Here is an 18,145-nt window from a genome sequence, read left to right as displayed (position 1 = left end):
ATCTCAATATATGTACCTACATAAGCAACTACTGTCCTTATAATATTGGAGTTGTAAGGTCTTTTAAATTCACCAATTTTTCTTTTGGAAAAAATCTGCCAAGTTTCCTATTCGTGTTTGCTGCATTTGTAATTAGTAAATCGGTCACAAATTGAACATATATGACAGTTATGATACACTAGTAATTAGATTTACATAACACAAAACTTAGTTGATTCCTTTTAAAAATCACCTGTGAAAAAATTATTCTGCCAATAAACGAATTATAAGATTACCCGTTACTTGAGTTGTGAATATATGCTTAATTGGTTAGTCAATGGCTAAGTGTGTATATTTGAAAATTGAGCGCCCTCGAAGAGCCAATCACACTTAACTGATAGTACCTTTCCTTTGACTTACAGTGACTTATATCAATCTCTCCAATACATGTTATAATCACATTGACCCTAGCAAAGCTGTTTTGTAATCAACCGGAATTAGGTTTTCAAACAAGTAAAAATTAAGAGCCACTGCTCATTTATGAGATCCCCATATAAAAAATCTGTAAACATGTAATCGATGACCCATAAATCTGTAAATGCATCATACAATAAAGCATGTTCACATGATACTTGATATCAAGTTTAAGGAAGCTTAAATATGTAGTTCCCTAGAAAATGAAAAGAAAAATTCAAGCAAACCATTATGCATTAGAATTTCAAAAATTCAGAAAACAGGAAATTCATGATTGTTGAATCTGAAACATCACATCATGGTATAGAATGATGGTATGATAACAGATATCAAATTTCAGGAAGATCTTATTTGTAGTTCCCAACAAATAAATGAGGAAAATATCATATATGGCCATTGTATGCAAGTACATACTGAGACAACTATAAGTCACAGGAGTATTATGATAACTGGAAATTGAAAATTGATGAATCTAAAACCCCATCATACTATATAGAATGAAAACTGATTATGAATTTCATGAATATCTGATTTTTAGTTCCCTAGAACTAGAGGCTCTGTGCATCTTCAACAATAGACACTCTCCAAAGATTGTGAACTAGAATATAATTCCTGACTAAAATCACTAATTTGTTAAGCATTACTGATAATATTGGTCTATCTTTGACAATTTTTGCCCAAATCACAAAAAGAGGTACAAAAATACCCATTTATGATTTCTCCTATTAGAAACAACTGACAATTTCAGTTATGCTGCCCTTTTTGAAGATCTTGTAAGTTAATTATTTTTTTTTCTCTTGTAACAACCTTCATTCTGAATTATAAAAGAACTTCATGTATGTGCCTGTCCCAAGTCAGGAGTCTGTAAATCAGTGGTTGTCGTTTGTTTATGTGATACATATTTGTTTTTTGTTCATTTTTGTACATAAATAAGGATGTTAGTTTTCTAGTTTGAATTGGTTTACATTGTCATTTCATGGCCTTTTATAGCTGACTATGCGGTATGGGCTTTGCTCATTGTTGAAAGCCGTACGGTGACCTATATTTGTTAATTTCTGTGTCATTTTGGTCTATTGTGGAGAGTTGTCTCATTGGCAATCATACCACATCTTCTTTTTTTATATTCACTCTAAAATACTAGTCTCGCTTTAGTCTCCCCATGATGATGTATGCCTCTAACACCATGGAAAGAAAACAATATACTGTCAAAGTATAAAGAATACTAAAACTTATAATTAAAATGCAAAGCTTCACTACAACGTTGCTCCTGATGAATCTGGTCTATGAATTGCAATATTATTTGCAAATGGAAAATAAAATAAAACAGCTTAATTTTCATTATTTATATTAATTTACATACTATTTACAATTTTACAAGTGTATTAAAAAAAGAAAGAAAAAAAACCACATAAATGATAGACAGTGAAAATAAACCATGTAAAAGTAAACTGTACAAACATTTCTTTATTTCAAAAAGAGATAATTTTAAAACATTTTTTTTTTAAAGAATATTTCATATTTTTGCCCAATTTAGCACTGAAGCTAAAAGTTTTGAAATCAAGTTGATTATATCTACTGGTTCAACATTATGCAATAAATAAACAATTCAGTAAATGTTGTCCTGTCTCGCTCGTGTATGCAACATGAGATGTAATTTTTTGGTGGCAACTCACTGTGTGTGGAAAAATCATAAATTGACTCCTGTAGGTATGTAAAATTCATATAAAAACACAGCTATAGACCAGAATTTGCAAACATATGTTGAGTTAATGAACTACTGTTATCATAATTCGTTTATCTAATAAAAAATGAACAGAAGAGGGGGCATTTTTTTTTTTTATTTATTAAAAACTATAAATTCGGAAATTGTTCTTTCCACAAGTTAATGGCAAGCGACAGCCAAATATCTGCCAAGGCATAAGGCCAATTAAAATTAATTGATAGATTTTCATCGTTTTATTCAAAGCTTCCTGTTTCAAATTTCGGTTTTTGTACCTCGACTAAATCTAACCACAATAATTAAGTCGACATATTCTGCTGCTCTATCATGACAACATCATCTTCCGGGAGTAAAGATTGATTACGAGAATGACGTGAAATATTCGTGTTCAGGAAATACTCTGTTTCCAAGACCGCAAATCATGGTATGTCACAAATTTCTGTGAATAGAAAACTGCGGATTTTTTTTATTTATGCAATGACTTTGTGACAGGAAATTTAAAAAGATATTGAAACATAAGCACAAACTTGTTAGATTTATGACCATATTTTGAATTTAAAAAGTCGACTAACATACGCATTTTATTTTTATGTTGACAAACAGCAAATGTCCCAAATTTTTTTTTATTAAGTTAATGTTTTACATGGTAATAAAAGTATATTTTCATCTTGCAAAAATTATTTAAGATTCCTCATACTTGTGTATGTATACATGATATAAGCTTATCGTTACACTTGCAAACATGAAGAACTCGTCACAAAAGGGTTTCATATAAAATAAAATTTTAAAAAATAAAATCCTCACACCCGCCCCATTTTTTTCAAAAATTTGGATGAAAATCTACTAATTAATTTTAGTTGGCCTAATTAGTTGATAAACTATAAAATAAAAAATAGTCTCTAAAAATGTCACACATATCAACAGGACAGAATTTTGACAACAGTAATACACATATCATAATTAAAGCTTAAACCTATCTACTTTCATCCCTTTTCCTGTATCAAACTCACTTCCACACGAAGACACAGCTATACACATTCATCAAATATATACATTGCAGTAATGTTTGTAGAAAAATAAAATTTTCAATTAATCATAGCAACCTTATTATTTCATCACGACTAGCAGATCAGTTGAGTATTGCAAATCAAATGCCCAATTCCAGATCTTCTGCTATTATATCTAAATCATGGATTCCACATCAATTCTTAAAATAAAATGTATATGCATGTTCACATTTATTCTTTGAGTTGTAGAGGTCCGATGTTTGGCAGTAAGTCTATAGAATTATCTAGAGATATTGAGGGAAGAGGAATATCTTCAAAATCTTCTGGTTCTAATAAATCTTCAAATCTAAATTCATCTGAACAATCTGAAACAGAAAATTAAAAAGACCATTAAATTTTGTACATTTGCCATTCAACTGATGATTCTTAAATATTTTGTCTACAAGATTTTTTTCTCATTTTACAGTCACACATGCAATGAACCAACCAACACCAACTATCCCAAACTTATCAAATTTAGTTCATCAAACTACTTTTCGATTAGAAAAAAAACTAATTTTGAGGTAAATATTAAACAGCTATCGATACCAGTCATCAATGAACTTATAGATATAAAATAAACAAATGTTGTGATGTTGAAAATGAGACGGCAACAAAAAATAATCTGTTGCCTGTATAGGATTTTCATAGTTAAATGCAAATGTAGCAATACTTTAATACTTTAAATGTAAATAATAATACTCAAATACAATAAACCATGACTTACAGGAATAGAGCTAAAACAAGAATGTGTCCTCAGTACACGAATGCCCCACTCGCACTATCATTTTCCATTTTCAGTGGACCGTGAAATTGGGGTAAAAACTCTAATTTGGCATTAAAATTAGAAAGATCATATCATAGGGAACATGTGTACTAAGTTTGAAGTCGATTGGACTTCAACTTCATCAAAAACTACCTTGACCAAAAACTTTAACCTGGAGCAGGACAGACGGACGAACGGACAGACGGACGGACAGACGGACGAACAGACCAGAAAACATAATGCCCCTCTACTATCGTAGGTGGGGCATAAAAATACAGAGGTATATGTGAATGCAAATGTAAATACAAGTAAATACTAAATACAGTGTATTGGGTATTTTTCATGTGATTAAATTTCTCTTTGTTCAGGTTACATTGTAGCTTTACCCAGCTGGATCAAAACCTTTAATTTTTAGCATGTCAACCAATTTTGTGTTACATTAATCCTTAACAATGGGGTACAGTAAAATTCAAGTATATCTTCCCTTTCAGTAAAAATGTACCCTGTCCATTTTGTCATGAAATCGATAAAAAAAAAGTGGATACTTAAAAACAAAACCGGTATTATTCACTCATTATGAATGGTTCTCCATCTGACCTAATTACATCTTTTTTCTAACTGTTGATTCTACCGATGGAAACAGAAAATATAAATCTGGCTTTTTTACTGTGTAAACATTTATTGAGTTTTTTTTATTCATGAACCCACACCATATGATAAGCCACATATACATTTTGTAGATATAAAAGATGAATAAAAGTGAGACACCTGATTTTTGTGTTGAATATTTCGCCAAAGATGCTACCATCTTTCTTTCCTCTTCCTCCTTCATCCTCTGCCTCTCTAACTTCTCCTCTTCCTCGTCACTTGAGTCAGGCAATTCCCCAAACAAGCAAGGTGGTCTCCAATGTACTAACTTATTAAGGTATGTACTTATTCTGTCAGATTTTGGCCAAATGTCCTCAAAATCATCCTCTAAAAACAAATGTTATAACAATGCAATAATTCAATTTTCATTCTTTCTGTCTTTAATATCATATTGCATGGCTGTACTTCCTTAATTTCTTCTGATTAAATCAAAATTAAAGTATTGTCATTGCTGTAATCCAGTCAATATTTGGCTAGAAGTCAAACATTTATTCAGATCTCATTTGTATAGATTTTTCTAAATAACAAATTCTGTGTGTAGGACATTTTGAGACAAACATAAAAACTGTGAGTTTGATATATATAAGATATTATGTATTTGGACAAAATTTCTATGGAAAAGAGAGAAGATATATACATATCGGCACATTCTATATAAACCAAAAGTCTAATAAAATATATAACATAATTTTCATTATAATATTAATAACTAAACAAGAGTGCACATGCTGAAAAATATCAGCTGCTTTACCTATCTTGATTGAATTTTATTTGATAAAAGTCTGTAAACGAAGTGATCAAGGTACCATGGAAATGAGGTTGAGCACAGATGAACTATGTAAGTAAGACAGACATGTACACATTACAATCAGTTCATATCAATATACACATGACCTACGGTATATTGCTTATAGAACAAATTTAAGAAACATGTGTATATATTTATTTATGTACATATGTAACAAGGAAAACTTAGCATTGACGAATGAACCATAAAAATCAGGTTATGGTCACATAAAACCTTCTAGTGGAAAATGTACACCTAACAAGAAGTATACACACCAAATATAGGTAACAGTTACCCTATTACTAATAAGTGAGTTTTTCGTATGAAATTATTTTTTTTGTATCAGTCACAGAACCATAAGATTTAACATATGACTGACACAAACTTCTTTACATAAGGCATCTGTATACAAGGTATGAAGCATCCAATTCTTCTACCTTCTGAAATATAAATCTTTTCTACACCTAATTAGTCGCAGGCACGACTTAATACCAACCTTCTTCTTTAGGAATGTGCATATGTTCTATATCCTCTGTTAGTCTTTTGTGAACAGGCTCTATTTTGACTGTAACTTTATTGGTACTTATCGACTTTTTCCTAAGGTTTTCATTCACAGATGGTTTCTGAAATATATTTCAAGCATTTAAAATATCTGTATGCATGTATATACATGCAACTATCATTACTACTGCCAGATAAACTACAATGCACTAAATATGCATGAACTGTGAATTTATTATTCAGTTTGGATTGTTTTGAGAGAAAAACGAAAATAAAGCACAAGACTTCTGTTAATGACTGTTTTTCTTAAAATAACACATCATTTTTATAAGTACTTGGGAGACAAGACAATTATTTTCGCATTTATCAGCATATACACTATGATCATACTACTGTATTATAATATACAGAGACTCTCTTTATAATATATCAGTAACAGCTGTGGATAATAAATTTGAAATGGATAGACTTAGTAAATAGCAAATATACTTAATTTATAATGTACAGAAAAATGCTAAAATAATTGAAATTAATAGAACACAAAAAATAACAGACTTTTGAAAAAAGGGAGAGGGCTAAAAAAAAAGTTGTCCTGTCTCCAAATACCTATGACTTTTGATACTTCCTGAAATTCTCCAGTCATAAATGTTTTACACTAGAAAATTCATCCTACAACAGTTTACATACTTTCTTAATGACCTTGATTTTGCAGGTGTGTTCTATCTTTTTTTAATTAGGAATTTTAGGATACCAGCTGGAAATGATGATAAACTTGACTTAGAAAAATGTACAAAATTCAAGCATCTCTCACTCGTCAAGTCAGAAAATGGTGAGAGCAGACAGTTTTTTACAAGTCCAGGAACCACCAACTCCTCTTAGTAAGAACTCTACATAGCCAATGCACCTTATCCTTATCTACACTCTACAGATCTACCATTACCTGCATTATATTACCAGATCGACCAGTCAGGGGCTGTATGTTAGCTGATTTTATTTGAAGCCCTTTGCTCTGCAGTGGTAGTCCTGAAGGTTTCTGCATAGGTTTAAGACCAGGTCCATTATTCACGGCCTTTAGATCTCTGTTTACATCCCCCAGTGCACGTCTAGGTGTGACAAGACTCTGTTCATTACCTTTGTTGAACACCTTACCTAAAAAAAATTTAGAACATTTATGCATTTCATCAGTTAACCCTTTCCTTCATAATGACACCTTTTGACGCCACCCCCTTTACTCCACAATTGACGCTTTTTGACTCCTGTGTAGTGCCTCAGTTGAAAGGTCTTATCTACTAATTTTTCTTATCAGACTTAATCAAATTTGTATCTATTATACATGTAAAAAAAATATTTATGAGAAGATCTGAGTGCAATTTCATTGATGAAATATTCGTTTTCACAATGCATTCAAAATTCTTTAAACCTGATGATTTTTTTTTATTTGAAAAAATCCTTTGTGAATCTAGTTTGTAAAAAAATAATTCCATGGAGGAAAGGGTTAATTCATTTATAAATTTTTAAGACTCATATTCATGAACCAAATTAAAGATGTACATGTAAGGTACTTTTATTATTCTTACCTAGTCCGCCACCTATCTGTCCTTTATTGGGTCTGACTCCAAATGATCCTGCATTCTCTTTATCAACATATGGTTGGAAAGCAAGGGATGCCATATTATTCTGAAACATATAAATATATTACATTATCATATTTGCAAAATTAACAATCACAAGAATTCTCAGGGTATTGTGTGGCAATACACAAAATCATCAGGCAAGAACAAAATTTGAAGTTGATCTGTAACTTGTCAAGATAAAGCAATACACCAAATATCAATATCTTCAAGAAAAATTCAAGATATATATTGCAGCAAAACAGAGGAGTGAAGAGAAATTGTATTGTAGGAGAGAAAGTAGAGATTTAATCAAATAAAATTTATATGTACATTTGTAACCTTAAATACTATGTCTATATTAAATTGTAACAAGAATGTGTCCTCAGTACACGAATGCCCCACTCGCACTATCATTTTCCATGTTCAGTGGACCGTGAAATTGGGGTAAAAACTCTAATTTGGCATTAAAATTAGAAAGATCATATCATAGGGAACATGTGTACTAAGTTTGAAGTCGATTGGACTTCAACTTCATCAAAAACTACCTTGACCAAAAACTTTAACCTGGAGCGGGACAGACGGACGAACAGACAGACAGACGGACGGACGAACGGACGCACAGACCAGAAAACATAATGCCCCTCTACTATCGTAGGTGGGGCATAAAAATCAATTTGTCAGTGATAGCAATCGATAATTGATTTATTTCAACGAGGTGCAACGTATACCACGCGTATTAAAAGCAAATAAGGAACGAATAAGTAACAGGGTATCAGTCGAGCGCTGAAACGGGTACATATGTTCTATTGGGGTTATTTCACCTTTAAGAACCGACTGTTACCACCAGAGACACAAAAATATTTCTTTTTTAAAGTGCAACGCATAACACACGTTTTATATTGTACATGTATACTGATTTTTTTTCTATATGTAACCCATTGATACCCTTGTCAGGTGGTAGTGTAAAGGTACATGTACGTAAAATAAAATATATAAATAAAAAAAATGTGGAAAATTGATTTGTCGCACTGACGGATGGACAGACAGCCTAAAAACAGTAAGTTCTCATGAATGCCACGTTTGCACCACTCAGGCTTTTCAATTTTACAAGTTAAAAATAGACATAACTCTAGAACAGTGAATGACAAACTGCCCCAATATGGCAATACCACATATTATAATGACATGCATGATTTAATCCTATTGTTTGGATAACCACTCTAATTACAGGTTATAAACAATGATAAAACTGTAGTAAAGATCTAGAGCTCTAATTGAAAATTATGTTTGAAAAAATTTTAATACAAATAAGCTTACTACTTTAATGTCATTCAGAACTTAACGTAACTATAAAGAGGTCTGAAAAATTGTTGTTACTGGTATGTTTGAAAAAAAATTAACATCAAAATCAATCAATTTTTTTATCTTCTTACGGAAAGTGCCAAAAATTACAATTTATATCATTTGGCAAATATTTCAGTTATTGGTCATGAAGACACCCCTATTAACATGATTAAGACACTTATTAAGGATATGTGCTTTTGTCCTTAGAGGGGGTCTCATTGAGTGGTTCTGATCAAGGATCCCAATTACACTATGTACGTAAGCAATTCTCATTTTTATCCGCTATACTTCATTTCCCGTTTTCACAGCACAATAATTTGATTTTCACGTGTCACGCTTACAAAAAATCGGCAATCCCACGTCACGCTTAGACCTCAGTGTAGACCGAATAATCTGTCTCTTGTGTAGGTACATTTGTCATTTCATATTTTCTTTTCATCATGCATTTGGCTATTTATTATTTTTTTTTTTTGTGTCCACACGGAGACAGAAAGTGCTACTATCAAAAAGTAGTAGAAAGCCTACAATTTGTATGCAGTGGATTTTCAGGGTTTTGTCTGATATGTAGAATAATCCATAAACAATCGGTAGGTGTTTGCAACACTCAGGAAGCAACAAAACCCTGAAAATCCACTGCATACAAATTGTAGGCTTTCTACTACTTTTTGATGAATACAGGACATCTCGGCACACTACAAACTCGGGACATGTATAACTCGGCATAGTACAAACTCGGCCTATACAAACTCGGCACATTACCTATACATACTCGGCACACCAATGAATATATTTATGGAAATGGTTCATAAAAAGAAATTTTATATAATAATTACGATGAGAAAAAAATAAACAAATTTTATTTTAAAAATAGGTGAGAAATGGAACAAATTATAGGACAGAAACTCATATGACAAAAAGTCACAAGTTAAATAAGAAAACACTTGATATAAAAAAAAAAAAATTGTTTTACTTTTATAAATAAAGCAAATATTTAATTAAATTTTACTTAAATCAATAAGAATAAAAAAGTTGTTTATGCCTAAAATCTTATAAATGTTCATTTAGCAAGGCTAATTATGGTAGAAAAATAAAAAAAAATCAAAAAAAAAAAAAAAATCGGGAAAATTATTTTTTTCTTGGTCATTGATATATGCTATGTGTATTTAAGGTGTTGCCCTTTTTTTTTTACGTATCTAGATCGAATGTCTTAAAACTAATGCACATATTAATGAAAACATTCAGTTACCAGAAGGATGATAACTTCCGGAGCACCGGAGATCACCCCTAGTTTTTGGTGGGGTTCGTGTTGCTTATTCTTTAGTTTTCTATGTTATGTCATGTGTACTATTGTTTCAGTTTGTATGTTGTTGTTTTTTTTTTCATTTTTAGCCATGTCAGTTTATTTTCTATTTATGAGTTTGACTGTCCCTCTGGTATATTTCTCCCCTCTTCTATAACTGATAGATAGTTATAAAAAATGACGAAAAATCATTATGTTAAGGATGGAAAAAAGGTGGCCATTTCTACATGTCTCTCGGGTGATATAGTTGTTAGTTTGATAAAATAACCAGAAACAACACTTCTTACAGTTTTCAATTAGTCTCATGACTGATAAAAATTAGGGTGCATATGGAAAGATTAAGTGTTCGAGATTTTAGGAGTTCTCCATATTCGAATGTTTTCGTGTAAATATATCATGTTCAGTAATTTATTTATATTATCACCATCGCAATAGTAGTTTCATCAAATATGATAGTTTTCAATAAGAACCTATCTTTTCAAAGGAGAGTTGTCTCATTGGCAATCAAACCATATCTTCTTATATTTATTAATCAGACTTTTTTTTTTTGGTTAGGTTTCAGTGTATTTTGATTGGAGTAGCATGGAGTAAAATTTCTCTGTATTCCTTTTTCAATGATTGATAAAACGCCTTGATAAAAAGCAGCATAATCAACTGACCAGAACGTTTATTATCAATGAAGTATTTTCAATTAAGTAATTACATATAAACAGATTATGTACACGATATTTCTCTCTCTGTCTCTTTCTCTCTCTTTCTCGTTCTCTCTCTTCCACTCTCTCTCTCTCTCTTTCTCTCTTCCACTCTCTCTCTCTCTCTTCTCAATAGGAAAATACCATAAATAATTCAATAAATAAATCATACATCAACTAATGAACCATTCACAAAAACCAACACACAATTCCTATAAATACCATACAGACACTAAATGAAATGTTAACGACAAATAAAAATGTCACTTCATGCATTCTTTGTATTGGCAGCAGTGATCAGTCATCTGAGGGGCCGTACACTTTACTGCAATCCCTTAACAATTGTGTCACAGTTTTTTCGCCACTATCGTACTCTTCCCAGAACTGGTGGAGCCGGCCTTCCAAATCCTTAAAACGGCGTCGCTGATGTCTGAGAACTTGTTCCTCGGATACTAATCTTAAAGTAAGATCCACGATCTCAGCTTCTCTCATTAACTCTGGTATAAGCACATAAAAGCTTACATTTGACTTTCCTGAATTTATGCGTGTATGCCAACCTATAAACAACATAAATACATACATTAATATTTTTTAAGGTTTGTATATGGGGGTATAATATAGTTAGCAAATAAGTTACTACTGTAAAGATACCAGGCATATACCAGGCATATTTTTTAAATTTTACTTTAGACCAAGGGTTAATCATTTATACACTGTGGCTGCGTATTTGTGTATGTGTATCTATTAACCCCCTGTGATTTAAACTAGTATAATTCAAGAAATATGTACATCATATGGAAATTTATATCTGAAGGTTATTTATTTAATATTGGCATTGTTTAGATTAACGTAAGGAAGATCGTTGAATAAAAAATATTGCCGCCTTAGAGAACCTAATATATCATGTATATGTATACCTTCAACATCATTATTTGTGCGAATAGAATGTTGGAAGATTGACCATGTTCTTGGACACCAATATCGACCTTCGAACCATGTTGAACTGATGTATACAACGAGCTCTTTCAATTCCTGGGAGTTTGCACGTTCTTTCAGTGTATTGAAAGCTGGTCTTATATCCGAGTGAGGCAGGAAAGGCAGAGCCATCAACGTACGGATGTATCTATATTCCACTCCTCTTGAGCTGTAAGTTGTCTTCAGTCCCAAATCTTGAACTTTCCGCCAAATGGCTTGACCGAAATGGAAAGCACAACCTTTGATGCTTGCATTTGGAAATATATGTCGTATTGCTTTCCAAGCACCTGTTAAGAGAAAAGGAAAGATTAAACCACTTACTAAGTCATTAGCAATTCTAAGTATTGTCAATCGTCTATAATTAGAAGTTGCTAGTGTGTAAATCCACCCGTACTCAAAAGTGTACTAGAGTTTTCAGTTAATTTTACACCAATTTAAAGTCATTTTGATTTATTTTTCTGTAATTCTGTGAAGCTGTAATTTACCTTTTTCAAAGTCCAAGCAAAACCCTTCCACATGGAGTGCACCAATCTTCCTCTTCAAACATTCAAGAATCTACATGTATATATAATAGGAGATTTAATGATATTTGAGCGCTTCATGGTTTTTTTTAATAATAAATATGATCAATTATAAAAATTAAATGAAGCTGTACTTATTTACAAGAAATATTCCGCATATTTAAAAAAAAATGTTTTGATTATCTAAAAATTCGAATCTATTTTCAAATTTAAAATGGTTAAACGTCACATTGACAGAAAACTTGAAGTCGATAACAAACAAAAAATGACGATTATGAAACTTACAGGTTTGTAATCTTTTGTCTTCTTTCGAGACATGAGTACGAAGACCAGTGGAACCTGCTTCAAACTGTCTCCCTTTTTAATGAAGGCGTGGATGGACCATAGCTGAGTGAATGGGTCTTTCATTATTTTAAAGGTTCCATCACAAAACCATTTCTTTGCATATTTCAAAAGCTGTAACTGCCCGGGCGTTGAAAATACCAAGTGACGCTGGTCGTCTACTCTGATGTCCTCAATCAAAAAGTTGTCACATTGGAGGTAATCTGTATCGAGCTATATATAGAAAATTTGATTGAATTAGTTGAGTGTTAACATATTTATTTCAGAATACCGTATCACAAATAAAAAATTAAAAAATTAAAAAGGATTCCGAAACAAGCTTTTTGCAGCATTACATTTATTTACTAAAAGTAGCTATACATGTGCGTTGCAAGTTGACTATCTAGAATATCATAAATATTTTACCTCGAAAAACAATGAGGTTGGTTCATCTGGCCTAAGTTCTTCTCGGACACGGTTTGCAGTTCTTTTTAGGTTGTTTTGATTTGGCAGCTGATGATCTTCTGGTTCTATATGACGAAGCATAGCATCATCCACAATACGACCTGCAGGTTTATGGATGTCTTGGAGTGCTGTCTGTTTTACCTAAAATTTAAAAGAATATTATTTAAAATTTAAAAGGTATATGCATAAAATTCCGAATGCAAATTAATGTTCCCAGAAATGCTATTCCTTCTGAGTGAATATTAAATATGTACTTATATTTACAGAAATTTTCATATCTAATGTCAGTTTCCACTGTATTTACATTTCACTTTATGATATTTTATAATAGTTTAAGTGAAACACGTTATTAAGCTAATATGTTCCTCTGTCTAGGCTTTGCATACCTCTTTATGAACTAGAACTTTTTTCAAAGCCCCCTTGTCTGCTGGGTGAATGTGGGGTTTAGGGTTTCTTTTAAAATTTTCTCCCTTCTGTGACACAGTAGCGGGACAATTACTGCCTTTTGATCGTTTGATGCATCTCCAGTAGGTGAAATCGCCTTTAGACATCTAAAATATAAAGAATATACAAGAATATACATGTAGTACCGTAGTTAATTTATCTTTTAAGTAGATACCTTTTTGCCAAAGCTTTAAAAAGATAATTGTCGAGAGATATCAATTCTGTACTTGAAAAATAAATATACCTTCTTTGTGTATTCGTAACCGTCACTGCTAACCAGTTTCAGATTACTTCTTTGTGTCCCCTTTTCTATGATGGAAAATGTTGGTGGACCATCTGGTAAAATTGTGTCAGGCAACTCCGGCTCTTGTATGGAACTGTAAAAATAAACGAAAACATAATAAGCATTCTGTGAAAGTAAGGACTAGTTTTAAAGCTATGAAATGCAATATTTATTTGTGTTAACACTTTTCAGATAAATCAATACGTTTTTTTTTTATGTTATGACAAATTTTATGAAAATCAAAAAAAAATCATTTAAGTACAACATTTGTTTAATATATTTATATATATATCTTACTTTTCAACAATCTCCTGGTCATCATTTTCATCTTGGTGATGGGTAAAGTCAAATGAAGCATCAAGTGGTAAGGGCGATAGAGGATGCACACTAGTTGTTCTATTTAAATGCGTCTGGGATGCATCGGGCAGTGAAGGGCTGACTATTCTTGATGTATGATATGTTGGTGGCTGCATTACTGACTGTTCTGGTGCCACACTAACAACGTTATATGTCCTGTTAGGTGACAATGGCGACAGAATACGCCTTGGCACTCGAGGTAAGCCATTTCGACGTGGCGTGTAACTTGGTGACGCTGGAGTTGCATCGTTTGTTGAACTGTTTGCAACTGTATTTGATGTTGGTTGCTCTATTGATGCCTGTTCTGGTGCCAAACTTGGAACGTTAAATGTCCTGTGAGGTGACAATGGCGGCAGAATACGTCTTGGCACTCTTGATAAACCATTTCTGTGTGGTGTATTAACTGGGGGTGCATAGGGAAGATTTGTTGGATTGCTCGTACCTGAAGGTACTTCTGTAAATGTGGAATTTACAGAGTTTGATTTTCTGCTGATCAATGAGATATTGAAGGTACCATATCCTGTCAGTGTGGAACGTTGCTCACTGTCTTGCTCTAATCTGGTGGATTCAACAGGAGCATTTTCTGTTGTGTTCTTGCATAGATTGCAAGTAAATGCAATGTCAAGCTTTCCTTTCATAAGACGACGATAGTCTGTTTGAGTTATGCCTGAAAAAGTGATCATATACGTGCTTTTTTTATGTTGAAAATTCGAGAACAAATAGTAATGGAATTAATAAGACTTGGAGCGAGATATGTTTATAGAGTCAGAGTAAAGAGGCACTTTAGTTATGTACTTATGTATAAAGTTTAATATGTGTTTGCCTACTCAGTATTTACTTTAATATATTGAACTACGGAACACTGCGCTCTTCTTAGTATTAATATCAATAAAAGGAAGAACATCGGAATGAAAGAAGATGTGTTAACTATATATATACTAGTATACATATAAGATACATTTTAAAAACAACTATTTCAGATTTATACAGACAAAAAGTACCAAAATTGATAGAAAAAGTAACAATTTATTACCAAGTAATTATCAATATAGCATACATAGTAACAAGTTCTTAAAATATTTTTTTTATTATAAAAAAGATAACTGTGCATTGTATGTAGCATTTTTTTCATAAGCATTTTAAGATGAAGATTCATCTAACTAAATGACTAAATCATATAAATGATAGGAATGTTGGTTTCATAAATACACCCTATAAACAAAGTTATTAGATAAAAATTCGTTGAAAAATCGATTTTTTTTTTTAATTCAGTACATTGAAATTTAATTAATATATATACATACCTGTATTACAAACTCTGTGTACCCATCTTTCACAGTTATCACAGGTCAGTGCTTGTTGTCTGGTAGTGACAACACGGGAACACTCGACACAATGGTCCGTGCCCATTTTTGGACGAAAGTATATAAATATTAAAGCGGATATACAGAGCAATTCGTGAAACAATTTAAAAATATTAAAAGACTATGATAATATTTTTAGTTTCTTACCAGATATATATGTACTTTTTACGCAATAAATTTAAAAAGAGGCGGTACTTGACATTTTATTTGGTAGGCATTTGTCACATGGAGTTCAGCAGCATTAACTCAAGCTGCTTTACTAACGGGATATCATAAAAATGTTATCAGGCTGTCATTAAATACCGCTGTTATTAATTATCATGTGATTATTATACTGCAATATATAATCAACACCTGTTTCCTGAAACTTCTCTAATTAAAAGGATAAAGGTAGCCATCCTATTTTTTTTATTGCAGTTAATTGGAGATAATCATAAAATCGTCATAACACCATCAATAAAATGCATAATCTAAATAGAGGAAATAATGATAAAAAAGTCACTTGACAATGTTACATATTTACAGTTTATTAGATACGATGAAAAACGGGGATGCAATTTTTAATGTTTATCAAAATTTTTATAGAAAAAGAAAAAAAAACTGAATTTCACCGTAAAATATTAAATACAAACACAACTATTTATTTATTCATTGTACACATTTATACCCCTAGGGGTTGGAGGCATATATAAACTATACAATACAAATATATACACAAACAATATATATGCAGAAATCATAACGAATTAAACATTATATATAAAGTAGTATATAACAGTATATGATAAAACAATAAAATATACCATTTTTGCTAAGCCATTTATAAATTTTTCATATATTTTACTAAGTATTAATCTCAAATTAAATGAAAATAAGTCTTTATTGGCACAATAATAAATCTGATACATTTTTATTATAAATGTACCGAGTTTGTAATATGCCGAGTTTGTAATGTGCCGAGTTTACACTATGCCGAGTTGACGTGTCCCGAGTTTGTAATGTGCCGAGATGTCTTGCTTCGTTTTTGATAGTAGCACTTTCTGTCTCCGTGTGGACACACAAAAAAAAAAAAAATAATAAATAGCCAAATGATGAAAAGAAAATATGAAATGACAAATGTACCCACACAAGACAGATTATTCGGTCTAACCTCAGTGAGACCCACCTTAGACTACAAAGTTTTATATAAGTATTGTTTGATACATTAATGGTAGTCACTAAAGTCTATTATGTTTTTTGGTCTACACACTTATATATTTTTCTGTTAGAGTTATTAACACAAATGTCATTTAACAGTAGCTAACACTGTTTACGGAATACTTAGTCCAAATAATTATGACGTCTTGAAAGGCTATTATAATTTTTTTCTTTGACGCCTTACTTCGATTCGAAGTAAGGCGTCAAAGAAAAAAATTATAATAGCCTTTCAAGAAGTAAGGCGTCAAAGAAAAAAATTATAATAGCCTTTCAAGACGTCATAATTATTTGGACTACGGAATACTCTGCTTTTGCCAGATAAAAATTTATTTTTCTTTGAAATTGAAACAAGTCTGACTGTCAAAAATAAATGTAAATGAAAAAATGGAATTTCTATCAGGAGGATTAAAAAATTAATAAATCCTTAAAATTTGGTGTTAAATCAAATTTAACTGGTGTACAATCACTGATTTTCCAATCTTCAATTTTATCCTGCTTACTCTTGTTAGCTTGTTGTTTTTAAAGATGGCGCTGCTAAATATATCAACCAATGAAATGAACGGTTTCGAAACGCAGGTAAAAATAAATTATGTACTGCTAAACTCGAAGTCGGACCCATATCGCGGAATATAAATAAATAAATGGAAATTCATTCCACAGAAGTAGATCTGATTGCGTTTTAACATGTTATTAGAAAAAAAAGATCACACAAGCAAAATGGACAATTGTTTTGGTACCTTATTGTAGAAGGTCACGCTTTCATAAAATGTTTATGACGTCTTTACACTTTTAATCAAAGGAACGTATACGGATGAATATTTTTTTGTGTGCACACATATTCAAGATAAAAGGCATGAATTTTACAAACACAATAAATTAAAACTGAGACTACTATAACACATATAGTTATAGTAGTCTCAGATTAAAATGACAAAGATATAGCACTAAACGACATAGTTTATGATTTACATTATTAAAAATTATCATTTTAAAAATTAAATTGTGAATATTGATATTTTGAGTAATTCAAATAGACTAAATTAATAATGAGTGAAATTTAAATTGACTACATGATTATTTTTTAGTTGTTATTGGCATTAAAATAACTTTCGGTAGCTTCGAATATTATTAGATCGATAATCTTATCTTTAGGGACGACATCAAAAGATCAATGTAAGATAAAAAAAAAAAAAAAAAAAAAAAAAAAAAAAAACTTAATTCAAATAGTTTGGGGGTTGAACTGCTGCAAGATTTGGTTATCCGACTTTGATTTTTACATATATCCATATGGGTCAATCAATTTTTCCCAAATTAAGTTTATAGGGGGGTCAGTGAAAAAACTATTTGA

The 18,145-nt window shown here is 31.4% G+C and overlaps 2 protein-coding genes across 3 annotated transcripts; both read right to left on the bottom strand.

Annotated features, from left to right (window-relative positions):
• Positions 1-1,798: 1,798 nt before the first annotated feature.
• On the bottom strand, positions 1,799-17,359 carry LOC139520027 (uncharacterized). 2 transcript variants are annotated; one of them, XM_071312415.1, is made up of 6 exons: positions 17,298-17,359; positions 7,499-7,598; positions 6,862-7,070; positions 5,917-6,043; positions 4,754-4,960; positions 1,799-3,545 (listed from the first exon to the last, which is right to left on the bottom strand). In XM_071312415.1, the coding sequence occupies exons 2-6, from the start codon at positions 7,590-7,592 to the stop codon at positions 3,412-3,414; spliced, it is 771 nt and encodes a 256-aa protein (XP_071168516.1). In that variant the 5' UTR covers positions 7,593-7,598; positions 17,298-17,359; the 3' UTR covers positions 1,799-3,411. The 2 variants fall into 2 exon arrangements, with proteins under 2 accessions (XP_071168516.1, XP_071168517.1); XM_071312416.1 differs by lacking the exon at positions 17,298-17,359 and adding an exon at positions 17,259-17,277.
• LOC139521451 (uncharacterized) lies at positions 10,800-15,295 on the bottom strand. Its single transcript, XM_071314924.1, has 8 exons — positions 14,177-15,295; positions 13,841-13,973; positions 13,539-13,703; positions 13,114-13,293; positions 12,652-12,921; positions 12,331-12,382; positions 11,788-12,132; positions 10,800-11,427 (listed from the first exon to the last, which is right to left on the bottom strand). The coding sequence occupies exons 1-8, from the start codon at positions 14,917-14,919 to the stop codon at positions 11,168-11,170; spliced, it is 2,148 nt and encodes a 715-aa protein (XP_071171025.1). The 5' UTR covers positions 14,920-15,295; the 3' UTR covers positions 10,800-11,167.
• Positions 17,360-18,145: the final 786 nt, after the last annotated feature.

The sequence above is a fragment of the Mytilus edulis genome, chromosome 4 (genome assembly GCF_963676685.1).
Source record: "Mytilus edulis chromosome 4, xbMytEdul2.2, whole genome shotgun sequence".
In the NCBI taxonomy this organism is placed as follows: domain Eukaryota; kingdom Metazoa; phylum Mollusca; class Bivalvia; order Mytilida; family Mytilidae; genus Mytilus; species Mytilus edulis.
This window is presented reverse-complemented; position numbering and strand designations above follow the sequence as displayed.